Here is a 23985-nt window from a genome sequence, read left to right as displayed (position 1 = left end):
TCTCGCAGCCCCAAACAGTCGCAGAAAGAACTCTACACACCCTAGATGTCAAAAGAGCATTACTGTACTACATCGAAAGGACACAAACTTTTCGTAAAACAAAACAACTTTTCGTGTCTTTTTCACCACCACGTAAATGCAACCCCATATCAAAATCGGGGATAGCTAGGTGGATTGTTAAATTTATTCGAATATGTTACCACAAAGCCAAACGTACGTTAACAATTCCTCCAAAAGCCCATTATACAAGGAAAATAGGGGCTTTAATGGCATTCTTAGGGAACATCCCCCTAGATATATGCAAAGCAGCTACATGGTCTACACCTCAAACATTCGCAAAACACTATCGTGTAGATGTGCAAACTAAACAACTAGCTACTGTGGGCCAGGCTTTTACTAAAAACCCTGTTTCAAACAACTGCAACAGATACTGGTGGTCGCCGCTAGGTGTGGGTACTGCTATACAATCTATGCACAGTTTGTAATCTGCAGCTCATATGCCTCGAACGTAAAATGCTACTTACCAGTATGCATCTGTTCTTGGCATATAGAGCTGCAGAGTTGCACACGTCCACCCGGCTACCTTTATCTGTTCCAGTATTATCTTAATTAGAAACAAATCACATGGACATCACTACTTCTTGTACAGCTCCATCACTTCCCTAATGGCGAAAAAACAATCTGGGGATGGAGCCGATGCCCATGCGCAGTATCATCCAAAAGAGGAGTCCCCTATCCTGTGACTTCCAAAGACTTTTCTACATCAAAACAAACTGCAAGCATCCAGGCCCAACACTAGGTGGCCATCTATGCACAGTGTGTAACTCTGCAGCTCTACATGCCAAGAACAGGTGCATACTGGTAAGTAGCATTTTCCTTTTGTTGCAGTAGCCCTACCCACTTTTTGTCCCCCTTTTAGCTGCCAGATGCTGATTTTCGACTGACAGTGCACTGAGGCCTGCTAGCCAGACGCCAGTGCTCTTACCTTAAAACAAAGTGATGTCTGATTGTTTGCAATTGGCCAAGGACCTTCGTACCCCTGTAAATCCCTAGTAAATTGTACCCCAGGTACCTAGAGCATGGGTACTAAAGAGGGTCTCTAAAGACCGTTGCATATCTTATGCCACCCTAAGGGACCCACACAAATACCACACAGACTGCCATTGAAGACGGTGTAACATGATGTAAACCATGTTTGAAAACCTGACATGACACTCCTGTGTGCCATGCCAAAAACACTGCATGGGCTTTATTTAAGTCACCCCCTAGAGTAGGCCTTGGAGCCCAGGGTGCATTATACCACATGTGAAGGACTTTCTACATGAGCAGATATGTCCCTTTAATGCCTAGTTCCATTGCTGGATAATATAAGTGAGCAGGGAAGCCATCTTAAGGTATGTGGTGGGCAAGGGTTCCAGCTACATAATTGCTTCACTGAAACCTTTGGTGTTTGGTATCAAACACCTCATAATAATAAATACACGCTGATTCCAGGGATGGATTTAAGAATACATGCACCCAGAGGATAGCTTAGAGGTACCCCTGAACCCTACTAGTCCTCTAGTGTACTGGCTGACTGGTCCTGTCCAGCCTGCCACCACAGATGTTTCTGACCCCTAACTTTGTCTCATATAGGTATCCCAATATAGGCTCAGGTAGTCAGCTTACCTTTCACCTATATTCTCCCCTACCATTACACTACGTAACTGTTCTTGGGTCTGACCTTTTACCTAGTTACGGTAATGCTAACAGGATGAGGGGTTTTCCCTGAAAACTAGCCTCATCCGTTATACATGAGGATTCTTGGAAACTCAGCAGGACTACCATATTTTGCATAAGGGTGATTCCTTCCGTCATCCTAAGTCTGACATGATACAGCAGAGTAGAACCCCTAAGGGTACCACTTTGGGTATATAAACACCATACCTTCGTCAGAGGAGAAAAAGACTTCCATGCTGACACATTGAAGCGAGACGTTGAGGCTCCTGCTTGCAGACACACCAGCTCGCAGTGGTCTGAAATTCCTTGCGGGGTGTCCATCTCGAGACCAAGACTGGGTCCCACAGTCTCTCACTTCAGGTAATGGGGTTGACTTTATCCTAGAGGGATTCTTGGCTTTACACCTACATACATACTAGGCACACTTAGATACATCGAGTTAGGGTCACATCATAGGAGTACGCATGCTACTGTCATGTATTTTATATACTTGCCTGTATTCATTGTTTTAGCACGATGGTAGAAAATCTACCATCCTTTTACTCTTAGTGCTTCTAATCATTTATATCGGTTTCTGTCTAATGGTTGTTTCAGCACACCTAGTTTATACTAGAATGACGCTGGTTCAATAAAAGCTTATTGAAAAACTTCCCCACCGTTTAACATGTCAAGCCTAGCGTTGCAGCGCATGTGCTGCGCGCTCTGCGAGGCATGCTGTAGTAGGGTATGTTGTAGAAGTGTTGTGGAAGCCTCCGCCCATATTTTTCATTGGCTGGTGTCCTAGTCCATGGTAAATGCTGGCTTCCGATTGATAATGATGGTTCTAAGTCCCTGCTTGTTACCGCCCTGTCTCCTTTTGTGACCGCCCATCAGGACTGGATCTTTTTCTCTTTCATTAGTCGGTAGCACTATTTTTTTTTCCATTAAGCTTTGGCAAGGGCGGCTGCGTGTTTATTTTTGCTTCGCGCTTTCACAAAATCTGCCGGCCAACCCTGCGAGTGCTGTGTGGGGCGGCAGCTATTGTTAAAGTGAAAGCACGATGCAAATATAAACAAGCGGCTGCCTTTGCGCTATGGCGACAGCTTGTTTTATTTGCTACATATTTTTATTGCAAGTGCACTGTCTGTGCTTGCAGTAGATAACAAAACTCGGAGGGTGTAATTTAAAAGGTTCGTAAAGTTAAGGATTTCAACACACGCTTGACGATATTTGATTATTTTAAACTTTCAGAAGTTAAAATTTGTCGCCGCAGGGGCACGGATTTTCAATGAATCAGATTCTGCAGTATGATTTTTCTTCTCTGCTGGTCTGTGAGGCTCTGATGTCTACCAGCGCTATCTATGAACCCAGGCCACAAAAGGGCGCTAAAGCATTTATTATGTTTTCGATGCGAGTTAACACAGTGGTATGGCATTCTTTCTTTGTAGCCCGAGGGCGAACGGGCCTTGGCTCTGATCTGCGGTTTTGGGTCACTTACGACCATTTCAATCATTCGTCGGCCTCAGACTTCATCTTGGTGCATTGCTGCGGCGCAGGAGTCGCAGTGCTGAACTCAGTCTGTGCTCTCTCACGTTCAAGCCCCTGTGCTCGGCTGCATTGCATTCTTGCGCAACTTCAACTGCATTCCAGCCGCTGAACTCCAGTGCTAGCTCTGCCAACAGCTGTCAAACTGCGGCTGGGAGCAGACATACTGTCCGTCCTTTCTGCCCTGCACGTTCCGAGGCCTGTGACTCACACCTCTTGGCTTTGTTACAAAGAAACTATCCAACGAAACATCCTTCAAACGGACCACGGTGGTCCCTGTTTCGTTTCCAAAAAGAGAAGCGCGATGGAATGAACCACTTAGTTTCTGCTGCACAGGGGGTATCTGTGGGAGGAGAGGGGGGGCGTTCTAGGTTGGGAATGCAATAATGTCTATGATGAGTGCTTTTTAACACAGCTAGTGGCGGTGTGTCTGGACTTCTAACATTTGTGTAGCTACTCTTTCCTCTGAGAATTCAAAGCCCTGCTGGCTTTACGAGTAAGCTGCTGATCACTTTGTTGTCCGTGGTTAGTAGACTGAATGAGTTTTTAAAGAACACTATGTGGGAAAGAGTTTCGGGTTCGTGCGTTCGGTTCGGAGGAAAGGGGGATAGAGAAAGTTGTATCAAACCTTTTGCTGCACTTAGGGAGGGAGTGGAGTAATGTAAGAGCAGTCGAGCAGAATTTGCATATGCTACCCCATTTGCTGTGCGTGATTGGTAGTGTGGATTTAATAGTGTTGCCTTCGTGGGAGAAGCTTAAGCATCATGAGCGATGCTCAGATGGGGTGCTTCAATCGTTCTGCAGTGAACTTCAGGCTCTGCTTGTGCACGGCAAGCGCAAGGAGGTGATGGACAGAGCGCTGAAACTTTTAAGACACTCACCCCCAGTCACAGATCTGGGCTGAATCCATCATCACCTTGCCACCCCAGGTCAGGCCCGCTCACTTTGCCCCTGTATTCAAGCTAGCCTGGCTGATGTGGGGTTTTACCCCGAAACTGGTCCCAGGATGCTGGTTTCCGGTCCAGGAAAGGACTGATTTGGCAGTTCGGGCTGGACTGTTCCCATGAGGAACAGGGTCAAGACTGATTTGCATATAGCTGGGTCTGAACTGGAGTGGTGAAGTGAGCTAAAGAATGATGATGGGTTCAACTCAGATCTGTGACTGAAGAGGAGTGTCTGAAAAGTTTCAGTGCTCCGGCCATCATCTCCTTGTTTGCTCTGCTTGTTCGTAGACCAGTTGACTGAGGCAGAATGGTATAAGAAGGATGGAACTGTACAGACCAAGCCTAGCTATTTTGCTGGCATTCTGTGGAGGGAGTCTGCAGCTCCACCACAAGGCTCTGTAATTTTCAAGGTAGCATGGCTACTGATTGACCAACAGGAGCAAGTCTACAAGAAATGCTGATGTTCACGGGCTCCCGGTCACCTTGGCTATATCCACATATACAGTAGATAGTTATTTTGGTAAAGACAATTACAAATGTTTAATATTTTGTATTTAATATAGGTTTTGAATATTCAGTTTTGCTTGCGGCTAGAGGTTCAGAGGACACCACTGGTAGTTACCCTTCTGGTTCGTGGAGTTGAGGTTGAATCGCAATCTTTATGGGAGATGGTGAAGAGCACACTGGTCCGCAAGAATCGACCTCTGGTGGAGGGTAGAGCAGGCTGAGTGTTTGGAACCCCGATGTAGTGCAAGGAGGTTTGACTGGCAGAGAATAGGTTGCAACTGGGTAAGCTTCAGGTGAAGTTATAGAAGATTCAAGATAATTTTGAAAACTAGTATGAACAGTTGGAACATACCTTAATGCTGTATATATATATATGTGTGTCTGTATGTATGTATGTATATGTATATATATATATATGTATATATATATATATATATATATATATATATATATATATATATATATATATATATATATATATAATATAGCTGCTGCCTTGTTACGCCTGGCCGCGCACTCTAGCACGGGTGCTTCTTTGCGAGGGGCGTACCTCGCCATTATCAAAGCTGCTTCCTTCTCGTCTTTTTCAAAAAAGAGTCCGCACTCGCGGGAGGAGGATCAAAGATTTTTATTTGGATCCTCTGAGCACCAGACGCGTTTCGGCTACTGCCTTTGTCAGTCATTTTTTCTTTATTTAAATACCCTTCACGTGACATACCTCGTCATGGAGGAAAAAAGAGGACTTGCATCAGTTCCATATTGCAATCATTATATACAATTCGGTCTTTTCGGCGCATTCATTACGCCCTGAATGGGCTTCTGGCATCTTATTTACAATCGCCATCCTAGAGCACCGCAGGGCAATTACTGTGACCCGACGTACCCAGTAGCGAGACACTACAAACAACATCATGAGAGCAATAGTGAGCAACTGGTGTATTTTGCGTTAGATCACGTGCCCGCCAACCCGAGAGGAGGCGATAGACTTTTGAAATTGAGAAGATTAGAATCAAGATACATCATAGATATTGGCACTAAGAATCCAGAGGGCCTGAATAGCCATGAGGAAATGACAGTACACCTGGGTTGAACTAACACTAACTCCTAGAAAGTAAGATAAATAGTGATTCAGCAAAACAGCCCCCCCAAAGAAATCCTCAGAAATGTGAAAGTGTTAAAAGATTGTTTGTTTTAATCTTGGTAAAGGGATTATGGTTTACACTGGGTGTGTGGAAACGAGTCTGGAGGGAAAAGAGTAATAGAAAACATACTAGTCCATATATGACGAAATAATGACAATGTAATATGGCAATCATGGAACAAACTGTATAGGCGAGGAAGATACTATGTGAGAAGCCCATTCAGGGCGTAATCCATGTATGACTTCACATATGAGACACCAGCCAATACAGGGCAGAATAGAGGTGAAGAAAAGCGCTAAAGATTGGGGGTGGATATCCTAAAAAATTGTAATTTGTAAATAGAATTGGATGGCGATTGTAAATATGATAACATGCCAGAAGCCCATTCAGGGCGTAATGAATGCGCCGAAAAGACCGAATTGTATATAATGATTGCAATATGGAACTGATGTAAGTCCTCTTTTTTCCTCCATGACGAGGCATGTCACGTGAAGGGTATTTAAATAAAGAAAAAATGGCGTGTAAGTGTACCACTGACAAAGGCAGTAGCCGAAACGCGTCTGGTGCTCAGAGGATCCAAATAAAAATCTTTGATCTTCCGTGAGTGCTGACTCTTTTTTGAAAAAGACGAGAAGGAAGCAGCTTTGAGATATATATATATATATATATATATATATATATATATATATATATATATATATATATATATATATATATATATATATATATATATATATATATATATATATATATATATATATATAATGCTCTAGAGAGGGTTTAGCAAAAAACGTTATTGAAAGCTGTTCCTCCAGAGACGCATTGTCAATCTGGAGACATCACGCCGCCTCCTGGTTCCACTAAGCTAATTTCATAATGAACCAGAAAAGGTCTTTTTGAGTAGAGGAGTTGCTTGCCTGCGTCTGCAAGCACCGCAAACCATCTGCTGGTCCACCGAGTTGCCATCCATTAGGCTCTCCGAAGGATCAGCTCGACAGGGGAAAGGTCTATCTGCAACCAAGGCTTGTTGGTGGTGGTCAGTCTGAACTCCAACAATACAAAGCAAGACCTACTGTCGAGACTTTAAGATCCACCTGGCCAGCACAGAGAGTGGCCCTGCTGTCCTGTTCCCCCTCATCACCAGGTCAACAAGACTTGGAGAAAGTCTCTGACCGACTAGGACTCGATGACTCAAAGCACCCCTGCACCCTTGCCCCTGAGCCAGAGGCGATGGTGTCAATGTTGTACCAAGACCCTCTAAAGCTGAGCCAACCCTTGGGTATGCTCAGACTGGTCTCCCAGTCACCGGCTGCAGCCTCTTCCTGCTGGAACCGAGCACCGCAAGAGTCTACAGAGACGTGACCCCACTGGACAAAGCCCACTTCATATGAACCCAGAGTTCGAGTGGACCGACTGTGTCCCTTCATGCCCACGCCTCTCAAGATCCTGTGGACTCTCCTGGACTCTTCCCCCCCCCCCCCCCCCCCCCCCCCCCCCCCTTGCAGGCTCTTTTCAACAGGACCATCATCCATTGACTTGAACTGGGCTCCTGATGCCGAAAAGCACCTCTGCATCCGGACGCCCTAGAGCCGACTGAGGTGACCAGTTGGTACTGCTTTGGTACATGCCCCATACTTACCTTAAATCCAAGTAAGTAGTTGCCAGTGACCCAATGCAGTATATGTTTTTCCCATATTGTATAACATTACCACTTTTAAGATACAATAGAGTGCATTTTTTAAGTCTTAAAAAATCACTATCTCATAGTACTTGATTACGATGAGCTTGGCGTCTCAGTTCATATAAAAAATCTGTTACTTTTACAAATTAGTATCCGATTATTTGGAGTGTTTTTCTGCTTGCTGACTGTGTGTGCAATACATGCTTAACACTATCCTCTGATCAGCCTAAACTGTGCACCCACTCTACAACAAAAAAGAGCATTTGGGATTATTATTGTAACCCCCGCCAACCAGTAAGGGTTGTCTGTTCTCTCTGCACAGTGTACCTCACTTTCATGCACTATATAGAGTCAACAGTCTACACGGGCTACCAGTCTTCCCCTACATTGACGGATGCTGAAGGCAGGCTTGTCCTAAGTAATCTTTGACCACCTCTAGAAAATGGAAAAACCTGGCATTGTTGAGATTCACTATCAACCAGACTCTTTTCACAGATGCTCCAGTTCATCATAGATATTCTGGGTATGGTGCGGTTTTCTGCCTTTGACCCAGAATGGAGAGTACAGTACATTCAGGCCATAATCACAATGTTTCAGCCTCTGCCCTTGATCTCCTTGTGGATGTCTCTGCAGCAGCTAGGATTGTTGGCACCAGCTAGTGAGACATGCCAGGTGGCAAATGCAGGGTGCTGCACCTTGGCCTGCACTCTTTGCATCTCCATGTTCAGAGCAACAGTGTGGTTACTTTCAATGCAGATGGTGGCATACGGAGATTGATCGCAATGGATGAAGCATTGCTGCACTAGGAGTACAAAAACCGAGGCGGTAGTGGCTGGGAGGCTTTGTGAACACCAGCCACAATGCAGTGCTTTCTTGAAACACCTGCACACCCAGCCTAGAGATTGACACATCACTAGAATGTAATGCAGCATAACTAGGTCTTTTTGCTGAAGGAGCCTATGATCTACCAAGATACTGTTTGCATCAACATTTTCAGCCCTACAGGAACGTTCCTCTGAAGCTCCTTCACTTCTACAGGTGGTTGATGGCGTTGACCAAGCAAATGAATTATGTAGTGCCAGCAAGTATTAGACCCACAACCTTTTAGAGCAAAGGTGGAAGAAATTTAGCGGCTTTCAAAATTTGTATATCTATTGTCCAGAATTCCCAAACACTGTTAAATCTACAGCCCAGATTAGTACAGGATTGGCATGTATATTTTCAGAAATCATTTTTAAAATGCAGTACCTTCCTGTAAACCCACAGTCTAGTCCTTAGCGTTTAATTCTTCACATTAAGTGACAGAGTTCAAAGATTAGAACAAATAGGCTGAACGGAATTGATCTGATATAAACCACAGATTTCACGGATGTGTAAATTGGCATTCTTTGTCCTTTTGCTGCCATAATGTTTTTGCATCCAGGATCCTACACTGACAAGGGTTTGTCAGTTCAGTGGGTCTACCTGTAGATCATGTTTTGCAGCGTGAATCTTTCTGGATTCACTATGCTGTGCATATTCCGCAATCTGGTGGTTGGGTCCGGAATCGTAGTCTTTTTTTCTTTTTTTTTCTTTTTGCAGTAGCCCAGGTGGGCGTCGACGTCCCACCATTTGGTGTACCTTCGGTGACGTCGGCGTGCTTCCGGCGGAAGCTACCACCCTTGGGCGCCATCTTCAGATTCTTTTTTCCGCCGTTGGGTCTGGATCGTCGCGTGAAACTCCAGAAGTTTTGGAGAAGGAAAGGAGAAAATACTGCAAATCTTCAACTGAGAAGACCTGAGAAGATCGGGAGAAGAGGACTTTTAGAGAGGAGACGGCGAAGAAAGGAGAAAATCTCAATCTTCGACGTACTTCGAGGAATGCACACACAGGGGGCCCCCTGAGTGCAGGGATGTACAAGACGCCCTTTAAATTCTGCAAGAACTGCCACCACAAGTTCGCACAGAAGGACCAGCACCCAGTCTGCAACCTCTGCCTACCTATCGACCACGAGAGCAGAGACTGCAACTCCTGCACCGTCTTCAAGCCGAAGACACTCCGAGTGCGAGAAAGACAGAGGACGGCTCATCACACGATGCAGGGCAAGGGCCAAGCCCCGATGCTTTATGAACTTGGCCTCTCCACAGACGACGAGGACAACATCGCCGAAGGCCCAGATGACTTCACGGTCGCTGAGACCGATAAGAAAACGCCTGAAAAGGTAGGAGAGTCTACGACCCCGAAAACTCCCACAGGGCCTCGAAAACCAGAGGCAGACTCTCGAAAGTCTGAGGCCAAAGCCCCGAAAGGAGCACCGGCGTCGAACAAATCGACGACCGAAGCTGCATCCTCCGAAAAAGATCCCAGCGGATCCTCCGAGAAGGACTCCCGGCGGCAGAAGAACAGCGAAAAGCAAAGGTCATCGAAGCAAGCACCCGAAAGAGGGCCTTCGACCTCGACTTCAAGTTCGTCGAAAGAAAAGGAGCCGAAGAAAGCTTCGACGGCGCCACCGAAAAGGGCAGCCGAAACGCTTGACGACGAACAGGCCGCAGAGATAAAGAGAAAGAGGCTCGAGGCCGAAATGGAGAACATCCTTCAGAGAAGGAAGGATTTCGATGAAAAAATGAGAAGCTACAAGATCCCCTCGAAGCCGGCAACGACCGTCGCTGAGGTACAGGAGCCCGAGGAGTTCGACGTCGAAGAGCCGCCGAAAACCCCAGAACCTTTCGGAGCACGAGGAGGAGGAGGAATACCTCTACTATACAGAAGGGGATTACAGGGAACAGCAGTCAAGTTACGGCTCAGGTTCCTCGACTGCCCAAGACCAGGAATGGCAGGACATCGAGGCCGAAAACCCAGAGGAGGCGGTGGAAACATACCCCTCGAGGCCTTCACCACCGGATGACATTGGGGCATACAATGAGGTGGTCAGAAAGGCGGCAGCAGCCTATGGGGTTAAGATGGAAGAGAAGCCAGAAGCAGACTTCCTGCTCGAGACATTGCTCCCCATACAGGCAAGAAGCCAGTTCCTGCCCATGCTCAAGAGTATCACAGACCAGGGGAAGGAAGCCTTCAAGGACCCGGCTACATGCAGATCAGTAACGCCGAGGACAGAGAAGAAATACAAATTCTCCTCCCAGGACCCAGCTTACATCAAGGGATCCGTCACAGCAGATTCTATAATCGCTGCAACAGCCAGGAAAAGGGCAAACGTCCCAACAACGTCTGGACCCCCATCTGACAAGGAAAGCAGGAGGATGGATCTAACTGGCAGGAAGATTGAGAGGAACGCCGCAACGCACTGGCGGATGGCGAATTTCAACGCCCTCCTGAATAGGCATCAATACCAGCACTGGGAGGAGAAGGGACAGTTGCTCAAGCACCTTCCGGAACAATACCGTGAGAGGGCATCACACCTTGTGGAAGAGGGGAAGAGCATCTCCAATTCGTGCCTGAAGACAGCCTTGGATGGGGCAGAAACATCCAGCAGACTGATGGCTATAGGCATCACAGAAAGAAGGCAAGCCTGGCTCAGGATCTCAGGATTCAAGGCTGAGGTTCAGAACAACATCCTGAACACACCCTTCAACGGTGAAACACTGTTCGGAGCCCCAGTTGATGATCAGCTCACCCAACTGAAGAAAGACAACGAGACGGCAAGGTCCATGGGGGCCCTGCAGTTCAGAGGGATGAGAAAGGGGAACCCCTACACGGAGGCCGAACGGCAGAGGTGGAAATCAGCGAGGAGATTCTCACCAAAGTTTCCACCAGGGGCAACAGAGTGACAACCAGGGCCAGCAGAGGCAAGGCTGGAACTACCAAAGCAGGGGCCAGTCCTTTCGGCCAAGAGGAAATGGACGAGGCCAAAGAAGGAGAGGCGGTGAACAACCCCCCTCTAAGTGACTTCAGACGAGAGAAGGTGCCCCACCACCCAAACCCTCCGGGGGAGGAGCACGGGAAAACAAAGAGGAGAGGGCTACACGGACAAGACACAAAGGAACATGTAACACCGGTAGGAGGAAGATTAAGATTTTTTCTCCAGGAGTGGAGCAAAATAACAGACAAATGGATACTCAATATCATGCAGTACGGATACTGCATAGAATTGGAAAAGAGGCCACCAAACAGAAAACCAAAGAAAAGACAGCACTCGGGAAAAGAGCTGCAACTACTGCAAGAGGAAGCCCAAGAACTGCTCCTCAAAGCGGCCATCGAACGAGTTCCTTTCAAAGAACGGAACAAGGGAGTGTACTCAAACTACTTCCTAGTGCCAAAAGTGGACGAAAGTCCAAGACCCATCCTGGACCTACGGTTCCTGAACAAATACGTCAAAACTTAAAAATTCAAAATGACGTCCCTACAAGAGGTCATCCCACAAATAAAAGCAGGGGACTTCCTGTCTACAATAGACCCTACAAGAGGTCATCCCACAAATAAAAGCAGGGGACTTCCTGTCTACAATAGACCTCAAAGATGCGTACCTGCACATCCCCATGAACAGGCAGCACAAGCACATGCTAAGGTTCACAGTAAACCAGGATCACTACCAATTCACGACCCTGACGTTCGGCCTAAAGTCCGCACCAAGGGTGTTCACCAAATGCCTCGCAGCAGTGGCCGCACACCTAAGAAGAATGGGGATACACGTGTACCCCTACCTCGACGACTGGCTGGTAAAGGCAAGCTGTTACAGGACATGCAAAGAGCATGCAGAACAGGTGACAAGAACGCTAACAAACCTGGGGTTCTCCATACACTGGGGAAAATGCTCGATGGAACCAGAGCAGGTGAATATCTTCCTGGGAGCCCAGATCGACACCGTCCAATGCAGAGTCCTACCGAGCGAGAAGAGAACGCTCAGTCTGTTGAGGGAGAAACGTCACTACCAGAAGGGGCGAGCTCTGACAGTGAGGACTGTGAGCAAGATCTTGGGGATGATGGCATCATGCATACACCTGGTCCCCAATGTACGCCTGCAAATGAGACCACTCCAGGAGTGGCTGCAACAACAATGGTCACAAGCTACAGGAAGTTGGGAAGATCTAGTGGTTGTAACGCACAGGGTGCAGGAAGAGATAAGGTGGTGGACCAAGGAGAGAATAACAGAAGGGAAACCTCTAACACCACCGGACCCAACAGTGACCATCACCACAGACTCATCCCAGAGGGGTGGGGCGCACACATGAACAGGCTCAGAGTGAGGGGTCTGTGGAGCCCTACAGATGCAGCCAGGCACATCAACTACCTGGAACTGAAAACGGTGTTGCTAGCCCTCAATGCCTTTCAGAAACACCTGTACAACCAGAAGGTGCTAATACAAACAGACAACACCACAACGATGTTTTATATAAACAAACAGGGGGGAACTCAATCGTTCCCTCTGTCAAACTTGGCACAGGAGATCTGGAAATGGGCTATACCACTAAAAATAGACTTGCTAGCCATACACCTGCCAGGGAAGGACAATGTAGAAGCGGATTGGCTCAGCAGGCAGACTTCAGCGTCCCACGAGTGGGAACTCAACAGTCAGGAAACAGTCTATTCAGGAAATGGGGCACCCCAACAATAGACCTATTTGCAACACACCGGAATGCAAAATACCAATACTTTGCATCCAGGCAACCAGAGGCACTGTCCCAGGGGAATGCCCTATGGATAAGCTGGTCAAAAACATTTGCCTACGCTTTTCCCCCGATACCACTGATCCCCAGGGTTCTCAACAAATGCATGAATAGCAACATGACGCTCATCCTTGTGGCACCACAATGGGCCAGACAGACCTGGTTCTCTCAGATAATGGAGATGGCGCAGGGGCCACCCCACAAGTTCTCAAAAAGAAGAGACCTACTCTCCATGGAAAACTGAGAAGTTCTACACCCAGAGCCAGAGAGCCTCAACCTCTCAGCCTGGCTCCTGAGGACTTAGAATTCGCACACCTAAAACTACCAGAGAGCACCCTGCGGGTGCTGCGAGAGGCAAGAAGGCCCAGCACACGCAAGTGCTATGGGGAAAAATGGACAAGATTCACTCAATGGTGTTGCAAGAAACCGCTCCAAAGGAAACTGACCAAGGAATCCACGGTGCTAAGGTACCTCGCGCACCTAATTAAAGCTAAACTAAGCTCATCCTCGCTGAGAGTGCACCTGGCAGCGATTGTGGCATACACAAGAGGAGAAACAGGGAGAAGCTTCTTCACATCCCAAGTCGTAAAGAGATTCCTGGAAGGAGCTAAAAGAATAGCGCCGCCTAAAAGAACGCCGCCGCCGGCCTGGAACTTAAATGTGGTACTGACGGAGCTCAGGAAAGCACCTTTCGAACCCATCCATAAAGCATCACTACAAATGTTGACAATGAAGACGGCTTTTCTGGTAGCAATCACCTCGCTACGAAGGGTGAGTGAGCTGCAGGCTCTCACACTGCAGGAACCTTACATCCAGATACACAGTGACAGGGTCGTGATGAGAACTGACCCTCACTTCATGCCAAAGGTGGTGTCAAGGTTCCACATTAATCAGAGTATTCAGATCCCTAGCTTCTTCCAAAACCCCACAACAAGCGCTGAGAGGTCGCTCCACACCCTAGACGCAAGAAGGGCTGTGATGCACTACATTGAAAGAACGAAGGAGCACAGGAAGAAAAAACAGTTCTTCGTGTCCTTCGCAAACAGTTACATGGGCAAACCAGTAACTAGAAACACCATAGCTCGATGGATCGCACAGACCATTCAATTCTGCCACAAACAAGCTGGCCAGGAGCTGACAGGAGGGGCACAGGCCCACTCCACCAGGAAGAAAGGAGCAACAATTGCCTTTCTGGCCAACACACCAATTCAGGACATATGCCTGGCGGCAACATGGGCTTCAGTGCACACTTTCACTAAGCACTATTGCGTGGATGTACAGATGAATAGAGAAGCACAAGTAGGGCAAAAAGTGCTTCAACATATTTTCAACAACCAACGCTCATCTTCCACCCAACCGCCACAAAAGTAACGAAAACCGCTACAAAATCTATGCACAGCATAGTGAATCCAGAAAGATTCACGATGCAAAACGAATAGTTTCTTACCTGTCGGTGTAGTTTTGCAGCTTGAAGATCTTTCTGGATTCACTAGCGAACCCACCCGCCTCCGCCAGAAAGATGAGGCTGGAAAAGAGGGTGGAAACAGATGGAAAAGAAAGCAAGTTGGAACAATTACATGATACGTGGAAATACTAACGTTGGAAAACGATTGACAAACATAGCCATGGATTCACTACAAAGACCAAAAAGAAAAAGAGACAGAAAAAAGAATCCGAAGATGGCGCCCAAGGGTAGTAGCTTCCGCCGGAAGCACGCCGACGTCACCGAAGGTACACCAAATGGTGGGACGTCGACGCCCACCTGGGGTACGACAAAAAAAAAAGAGAAAAAAGACTACGATTCCGGACCCAACCACCAGATTGCGGAATATGCACAGCATAGTGAATCCAGAAAGATCTTCAAGCTGCAAAACTACACCGACAGGTAAGAAACTTTTCGTTATCCAATGAGGGAGAACTCCCTAACTAATCCAACTAATCAAGTCTGCCAGAGGCATTATCAAGTTATGCATCTTCCTAGAGAGTACCACAAGACTGGTGATGCAGATACTACAATACATCTGTGAAAATGTAATAACAGCTGGCGATGCTGGGACCCTATTATCTCTAGTAAGTAGTAAGAGAACAAGGACCGGTTAGAGCAGCTCTCTGAGCTTGAGTCTGAAGTCTTGGATTTACCACTGAGTAACGAGTGGACTGGCGATATTGCGGCTAATTGAATGATACCAGTGGTTGGTGGCGGTCACTGCAGATCTTTATAGGGAAGTTTGTTAAATCGTTTGGTGGATGTACCATGTAGGTAAAGGCAAAAACTTGCTCACCAATCCTATGAAGACTGAGACCTCTAGTTGCTTCAAGTGCATCGTATGACAGGGGTCAGGAGTGTAATGAATTCTCCTGGTTATCCAGGTAGGGTGCACATTCAGGAGTTCATCCCAGTGAAACAGTGGAAAAACGCGCTTTTTCTTTAGTGAAGCTGTCTGCTGTGGAATGCAGAATTCCACGAGATAAAGTAATTTGTAAGATTTGTAGGTCTTCTGCAGTGGCATTTAGCTGTTCGCATATTTGGGAGAATGAATATGTGGGTGTCTGAGCTTCCAAAGCAGATCTCTTAAGAAGTTAGGTGGCCTCTTATGATTAATTATCATGTTTATGTTGCCAGATCTGTCCATAAAGACCATATTTGTTCATCAAAAACAAGATCCTATATGATTGATATTACTTGATGCCCAATTCACAAAGAGGCTCCGCACTCGTGGTGGAGTCTCCGCACTACAATTTCTCATTGCAGAAATTCTGCCATGTGTTCAGAGCCACCGCCGCGACCGAGGAGGCTCTTCGTGAATCGGGACCTCTGTTCTGAAGAAGGGGTGTGGAATGCGTGTCCGCTAGTAAAGTACAGACATCAAGAATAAAAACTACAAAAATGTAAAAGAGAAAAGCTGAAAAATATGGCATTCTTGGAAAGCGCTTCCACAAATGTTGCATGTTAAGTAGACTGATCAACAATACCCAAAGAACACGGTTGAGCTTGTGGACTAATACCGCTTAGTATACATTTTCTTTGGCTAGTTAGAATGAATGCTGTTTAAGAAGTGCATAAATGTGATCGTAACATGTGGTTGTTTGCTGAGATACTGAAAGGAAAAGAACATTTATTAACTAGTGGCACAAGATGGAGAGGTGAAGAAGCATTGTTGCGAGGGCACTAATATAGGGGACTTTTCACGAAATGTTGAATATATATGAGTAAATGCTGAAAACGTTTAGAAAAAAACCAGACCATGAAGAGAAAATTCTTTTATAGGTATAGTGAAGCACTCCAAATAATATAACCATAAAACTGTTCACGGTCTGTATTATATGGTTGTGGGAAAGGGGCTCTTTACTAACCTGTCTAGTAGTACTTTTAACTTTTACCTTTATTTTTCAGCTGGAACGAGTGAACTTATCAGCAGCTCAAACTCTTCGAGCGGCCTTTATAAAGGTGAGAACTGTTTATATGTGTGAGTGTGTTTAATATTTTTTTCACTGAAAACCACAGTTAAGGACTGGCTTTAATATGCAAAACTCAGAAAAATTGACAGTTATTGTAGGCAACACACACAATGCTTGCCATAACTTCCATCTGCCACTGTAATTAACTTTTACTTGATTACATTTTCCAGTGGCATTCGAAAAAGTATGTTTTGTGCATGGTGGACAGTGGGAGTTATTGTGTTTGTTACAGGCAATAACTGGTGAATTTCTGTGGTTTTCAAGTTTGAGCCAGACTGTATTCCGGCCGTGCGTCCAACAGTCTTTGGATGACCAACACCAGGGCCATCCCGCTGCAGGAGCCCAACCGTCACTGCACACAATCCCTTCTCCGAACAGCATTTGGCTCCTTCCGGTTATTTCTTTCCACTGCCTCTTTTTGTCTCACTACCTGAAGCCAATCCAGACCCAATGGTTAAAACCCCAGACGTTTGAAGTGTAACTTTAGAAAAAGTGGCAATTTTTTTCCAGCTAAGGAATACTATACAGGGGTACGCATTTTCAGTGTATTTAGTGTATACTTATTTGTGGGAATATAAGTTTGGATATGGGACATCCCAAGTGTAATATTGTTTTGTGGGTGTGCTTGGAAAGAGTATAACCTCCAAGAAGAAGTGGTGAAAATTAAACTAAGAAGTCTTGTAAAAGATACTTGGGTGATTGTGACCTCAGTTATGGAGCCTGAGAAGCATGATCGGCAATGGGTCTGGTGGTTTCCTTCTACACTCTGTTTTATGATAAGTTCATATTTGTACATGTTGGTTTCTTATTGTTGGTCTCTGAGCCTTTTCACTTCCTTACTTAGGCGGAGAAGGAGAATCCTGGTCTCACACAAGACATAATCATGAAAATTCTAGAGAAAAAAAGTGTAGAAGTTAATTTCACAGAATCTCTTCTACGAATGGCAGCTGATGATGTAGAGGGTAAGTTGGATTATCTTGTCTCTTGCTTTGTAGGTACAATGTTATATCATTTCTATGAGACTATGCCTATTTATGGCTTTTATCATTTATATATAACTGAGCTTCGAAGATAATTGGAGTTACATGGAATAGTGTGACTGTGTCACTCATACGCTGTGGAGTTGTGACTTGGACTACTCTGTAAACCTACCTATCTGCTTATTTTGGTTCTTGAAAACCATACAGTGCAGGAGTGCATTCTATAAAGGTTTCATATTGATAGGTAATAGTGATCAATAAGGTGCTTAGTTTAGGCAACCTTAAACGTTTTTGCTAGTCTGTTATTAGTGTGCGGGAATCCTTCCCACATCAGATTCTCAGTAATATATTGTAAGAGTTTGGTGGAAACCGGGCAGGCGTTGCATGCATGTACAAGTTACTCACTGTATTGACTCTTGTAGTCGAACTCCTTAGTCGCCATTCCCCACAATCCAATTTTGCTAAGTTTGCCTGAGGCTTCAGACTCTGCTGTGGATGGCGAGATAGACAGCTGCATACACTGTATTCGGTCATGATCTGAGTATAAGCTACACCTGGTAGTCATTCATTTTAAAGATCGTCATTACTCCTAGGCCATCAAAAAGATAAGGATGAGTGTGACACCACCAACCCGACTAATGTTTTCGATTTGATGATCTGTGCGTTCTGGAAAAGCAACTGTAGCTTATCGATCTGCAGTCCAAGAAAGTGGATATTGGGGGGCGTGGCCAGCAGCCGGTGATGGCGGCAGCTTAGGAAGAGAGCTCCGCGGCTGAAGCGGCCTCCTACGACATCCGATCATTGATCCGCTACATATATGTCCCATGCGGGAAGGTACTGATGCCCAGGACCGGGCGGCATAGATACGGACAAGCGGGGAGAAAATCCGAGGTCGGGGAGTCCAGTTGTAGATGACCCCGAGTAGGCCCCTGTGGAGATTCTGAGCCGGGGACTGGCCTGGGCTGGTGAGCCGACAGGAAGTGTGCCGTCCTGGGCAGAGTGCCGCCGGAAGCGCCTGCCCGCAACGACCACGGAGGGGGAGGCCCCCCCTGCGTCCTGCAGCCACAACCGGTCCTTCTGAGCCCTGTGCGGGGCCCCGGGCGCCCCCTCGCTGAGTGGAGGGGTCCTGCCCGGACGACCTGAGGGGACGTGTGAAAGCGCTCGGCGCTGCTGAATCCGGAGCGGGGCCGCCATCTTGCAGACCCGGCGGGGGTCCCGTACCAGCCGAGGCGGATCAGGCAACGCCGGTGAAACACAGGTGCTGTCATCAGGCAGTAGAGCACCACCCGGTACGACGAGGCATCGCTCCCGGACCCCCCTCTGCTGGGTGGGGGTGCGCTGCGAGTAGAGAAGGCGCGAATGTGCGCGGGAGCTTATTGTGCAACACAAACCCGCCTAAGTGGATCCTTCTCCCAGGACACGGGCCGACGTGCCCAGTAGCGCCATAGACCCTGCAGCGGATACAAGGGTGTGGGGCGGAAGACTCTAGGAACACACCGCGGGACGGCCCGCACGACGCGGGTGGGGCGCAACGATACCATCCCCATAGCCAGAGATTCGTCAACACCCCACGGCTGGGACTAGTCACCCGTGGAAACACTCACCCCCCTGGCATTACGTGTGGCTGCATAAGAGACCCACACGCCGCCACTGTAATTGACCGGAGGCGAGTCTGAGGGACCACGCCAGACCACTGAAGGCCACGACTGCGGGTGGACTGTGACCCCGTGTACATCGGAAAGACTTGAGAGGCGAAGGACTGCCCCGAAGAAGTGCAGAAGTCCGGGTGGAACCGACCGGGGGTCTGGGTGCTCGGCTCCCCGTCCACGATGGCCGGCAAGGGGCCGAAAAACACCGCGGCACAGTCCCGCCTTGACCGCTTCGCATATGAGAAACCCGCTACCTCCCCGCCGGACGCAAGATCACAGACGGGCAAGACAGTGGAAGCGACGGGGGGCAAGAAGGCGACCCTGGATGATGTCATGCGGGCCCTCACACAGGTGCAGGCCACGGTGGGGTCGATCTCAGCCGAAATTACACTGATTCGGGCAGATTTCCACAAGATGACGGAGAAAGTGAATACGATGGAACTTGTGACCAAGGCCTTGGTGGAAGATGTGTCGGAACTGCAGATTAGTACGGAACGTGTCACGAAAGAAAATAAGGAACTGCGTGACAAGCTCGATGACCAAGAAGGGCGCTCGAGACGGAACAACATCCGTATAATAGGTGTGCCGGAATCGGAAGACACGAGGACGATGGACTTGTATGTGGAGAATCTAATCAAACGGCACCTGCAGCCTAAGGGTCTCTCAAATTTTTTCACAGTGGAGAGGGCACACAGAGTCCCGGGAGGGCGCCGGCAAACGGGAGCGCACCCCAGGCCGATCATAGCACGGCTCTTTAATTTCAGGGATCGAGATGTCATTCTACAGGCGGCAAGGACCTCACCCCCTGTTAGGATTCAAAACTCCACGCTCGCATTTTTTCCGGACTACACGGCGGAGGTCGCACGGAGGAGGAGAACTTTCTTCGAGGTAAAGAAAGAACTAAGAGCCAGGGAGATCCCTTATTCAATGCTTTTTCCGGCCAAACTCCGGATTGTGGCCGACAATAAGACTTTGTTTTTCGACAACCCGGAGGCGGCACAGGACTGGCTGGAGGGTTGGCGGACGACAAGCCGCCCTCGTCGCTCCAACAGACAGACCAAAAACCGCAATGGTGGATCCCAGCAGGATTTACAATCGACCGGCGAGGAAGCGGAGCCACTCTCGCCTCTGCCCGATATTCGAGAAGGGGGCGATGATGGAGAACAGTGATCCCCAGATAATGTTAAATTGAACTGAATGTAACGCTGTCCGACGATGCCGCCTTGGACAGTGGACTGAGGGCCTCCGCGGCCAAAGGAGGGGGCCGCCGACTCCGGAGAGTCCTTCACCCCAGCGTGCAAGTACTATGTTTTGGGTTGGGATCAGGCACTCTGCTGAGTTGGGGGGGGCGGGCAGTTTTAAGTCCGTTGAGCAGGGGGGGAGTTGGGGGTAAGGCAGGTTTTGGGTTTTTAGTTAGTTTTCAGGGTCTAGACAGGAGCCTTAGGACACAAGCGCGTAGAGTAGCGGAACCATGGCATAGTACTCATGATCACTTCATAGGAGGCTTGGTGCCTCACGATCCCGGCCGCACAATCCACTCTTTCAAGCATGGTGGGAGGGGATGATAGTATAGGGCAGGCGACCCCGTTGCACCTCATGTCCTGGAATGTGAGGGGTCTGGGAGACAAAATAAAAAGAGGGCTAGTGTTACAAGGCATAAAGAGACTGAACCCCGCTCTGGTCCTACTGCAGGAAACGCATCTAACAGGCGCAGCGACACGGGCCCTAGATAGGAAGGGGTACAGTATGATTGTTCACTCTGAATTTACGAAGGGATCCCGTGGCACGGGGATACTACTGCACCGATCATCTAGATTCATAACCCACTCCACTAGAATCGACACACAGGGGCGCTTCGCGGCGACACATGGGCAGTGGGAGGGAAGACCACTTAACGTAGACGGACCCGACCGGGGAAACGCAACACGCGCTCCGGCTGTGTCAGCAGCGACATACGGCACATGTGCGCCGCAGGGTGTTGGAGAATATGGCAACGACAACACACCGGATATACGACGTCGGCGACAAGGCAGGTAAACTGTTGGCCTGGCTAGAAAAAAAACGGGGAGGGCAGAGGGCCATATTGCAATTGAAAGACCCAGAGGGCGTGGTGCAGACCAGGCCGTCTCAAATAGTGGAAATACTGGCGGACCATTTCCATTTAGTATATTCCCCTGAATTCGAGGTCTCCCGGGAGATGGCGGAGGGGTCTCTCGCTGGAGTGCCTACCCGTGCTCTACCGCAGAGTGACCGGGACGAGCTGGACTCGGACCTGACAGCCGAGGAGATACAGGTAGCTATCGCGGCGTTACACCCGGGGAAGGCGCTTGGCCCTAACGGTGTGCCGATTGAATGGTACAAGACCATGGCGGAGACGCTGTAGACGCCTTTACTCCACATGTACGAGGAATGCCGGGAGCGGGGGCAGCTGCCGCACGGCCACTATAATCGCAATACCAAAGCCCGGAAAACCCCCTGATGAATGCGGATCGTACCGCCCAATCTCCCTCCTTAACGCCGAAAGTAAAATTTTGGCGAAACTATTGGCCACTAGACTGCTGCCTCATCTGGCGCACTTAATTCATCCGGACCAGTCGGGATTTATGCCACACCGGAGCACGGCGTTGAACCTTCGACGGCTGCACGGTGTGCTGGCACGCGCTCCACTACTGGAGGAACAGGCGGCGGTGCTATCGTTGGATGCCAAAATGGCGTTCGACATGGTAGAATGGCGATATCTCTTCGCGGTTCTGGAACATTTGGGTATTGGTGCGAAATTCATATCATGGGTCAGGCTACTGTACACCGACCCCGTAGCACGGGTGACGGCCAATGGTCACATCTCGAGGGAGTTCCCGCTGGCGAGAGGCACGAGGCAAGGATGCCCGCTCTCACCGCTGCTATTCGCCTTAGTGTTGGAACCCTTGGCGACAGTTATCAGAACCACACGGCTGCTGAAGGGCATCCAATGGGGAGGCGACTGGGAGGATAGAGTTTCCCTGTACGCCGACGACATGTTAATCTACCTCACGGACCTCGCAAATGGTATACCGGTCCTGTTGGCCCTATGTGAGAAACATGGCACGGCGTCGGGGTATAAAATTAACTGGTCAAAATCGGTACTTTACTTGATAAGTGGCACTCCACCGCCCCTGAACGCGGACTGCCCGTTGCTGGTAGAATCCTTCTCCTTTAAATACCTAGGGATCCGAATCACACGAGAACAGGCGACCTTTCGGGACCTGAACCTTACGCCACTGCTAGACAGGTTAAAGGCAGACGTGCGCCATTGGAAGACCCTCCCTTTAACTCTGCTAGGTAGGGCGGCGCTCTTCAAAATGATGGCACTGCCGCGCTTCTTGTATGTCCTGGAAAACACGCCAGCGATGGTTCCACCATCGTTTTTCCGCCAGGTATCTGCACAGTTGTCAGGCCTACTGTGGGGAGATAAGCCGGCCAGGGTCGCGCAATTGAAACTGGTTAGAGACTGGTATAGCGGGGGGATAGCGCTCCCAAACCTTGAACTGTATTACTGGGCAGCCCACCTTAAGGTGATCAACCAATGGATCCACGTTGCACAGGATGACCCGGCATTCCTGGCTGATAGGAGTCAACTAGGCTTAAACACCTTGCTGGCCCCGCTTTATAATAAGGGACTGTTGACAAAATTGAGAGGCCCAACCAAACACACGGTGTCTATATGGCGCAAAGCTCAAAGACGACTAGCCTGGGAGGGGGTGATTACCAAGCTCACACCACTATGGGATGCCAGGGTCCTCGGTACTCTGCGGCGCAGTAAGGGGTTTGACCGGTGGGACGACATCGGGATCTCTACAGTAGGAGATTTGTGGACGAGGGATGGTGTGATCTCATTCGCGGCCCTGAGGGAGCAGTACGACATGGGAATAAATGAAACTTACAGATATGTACAAATTAGGCACGCACTCCTATCTGTACTAGAGCCAGGTACGACAGTCCCAGAATCGGCCAGTTAGAGGAGAGATTGCTTACGGACTACATGGAGGCAAGTGCTACCTCACTCACCTACCGTAAACTGTTAAACAACCTACCGGATCCGCTGGTGAAACTGAAGGAACACTGGGAGGACGAGCTTGGGGAAATGGACGAGGCAAACTGGAATGCAGCATTGGCATCGCCCAGGGAGGCGGGTATATCCGCACGCTTTAGATTGGTACAATTTAAAATACTACATAGGGTCTACTACACCCGCACAACACTGCACAGAATTCACAGGGCAGATCACCCATATTGTCTAAGAAACTGTGGGGAGGAGGGTACGCTGTTCCATACGTTGTGGGCCTGCCCCAGTATACAAGACTATTGGAGGCGTGTAGCACGCACGGTAGGCCAGACTCTGCACACGCCATTTACACCTGACCCCAGGGTTTGCCTACTGAATGTGTGGGACCAGACCGACCTGACACTGCATGGGAGGAGATGGGTAATCATTGGGGGCACACAACACCCCGACACTGGCTCAATGGTGCAGAAACATGGATATGTTAATGTTGACGGAAAGAGTGGTGTACCAACAGAGGCTCAACCCACGTAAGTGGAATAAGACATGGTCACCATGGAACGTGTATAGGGGGGAGATCTGTGAACCACTGCCTGAGGATGACGATATTGATAGCGCGGGGGAGGATGAGGAGACAGGATGAGCGGGAGGAGTGGTGGGAGGGGGAGGGCGTTAGGTACAACGGGATGCACGAGCCTTATGAATTGACATGATAAGTTTGTGATTGCTATAAACCATGTA

At 48.4% G+C, this 23985-nt stretch overlaps 1 protein-coding gene across 2 annotated transcripts in view; it reads left to right on the top strand.

The window, feature by feature from the left end:
• The window catches only part of PDCD10 (programmed cell death 10), a 186512-nt gene that overhangs the window by 57579 nt on the left and 104948 nt on the right, over positions 1 to 23985 (top strand). For both annotated transcript variants that reach the window (XM_078665863.1, XM_078665864.1), the window contains exons 3-4: positions 16512 to 16565; positions 17421 to 17538. In XM_078665863.1, the coding sequence (XP_078521989.1) occupies positions 16512 to 16565; positions 17421 to 17538 (172 nt within the window). The remainder of the gene's footprint in view (positions 1 to 16511; positions 16566 to 17420; positions 17539 to 23985) is intronic.

This window comes from Lissotriton helveticus, chromosome 11 (assembly GCF_964261635.1).
Source record: "Lissotriton helveticus chromosome 11, aLisHel1.1, whole genome shotgun sequence".
NCBI classification, from domain to species: domain Eukaryota; kingdom Metazoa; phylum Chordata; class Amphibia; order Caudata; family Salamandridae; genus Lissotriton; species Lissotriton helveticus.
This window is presented reverse-complemented; position numbering and strand designations above follow the sequence as displayed.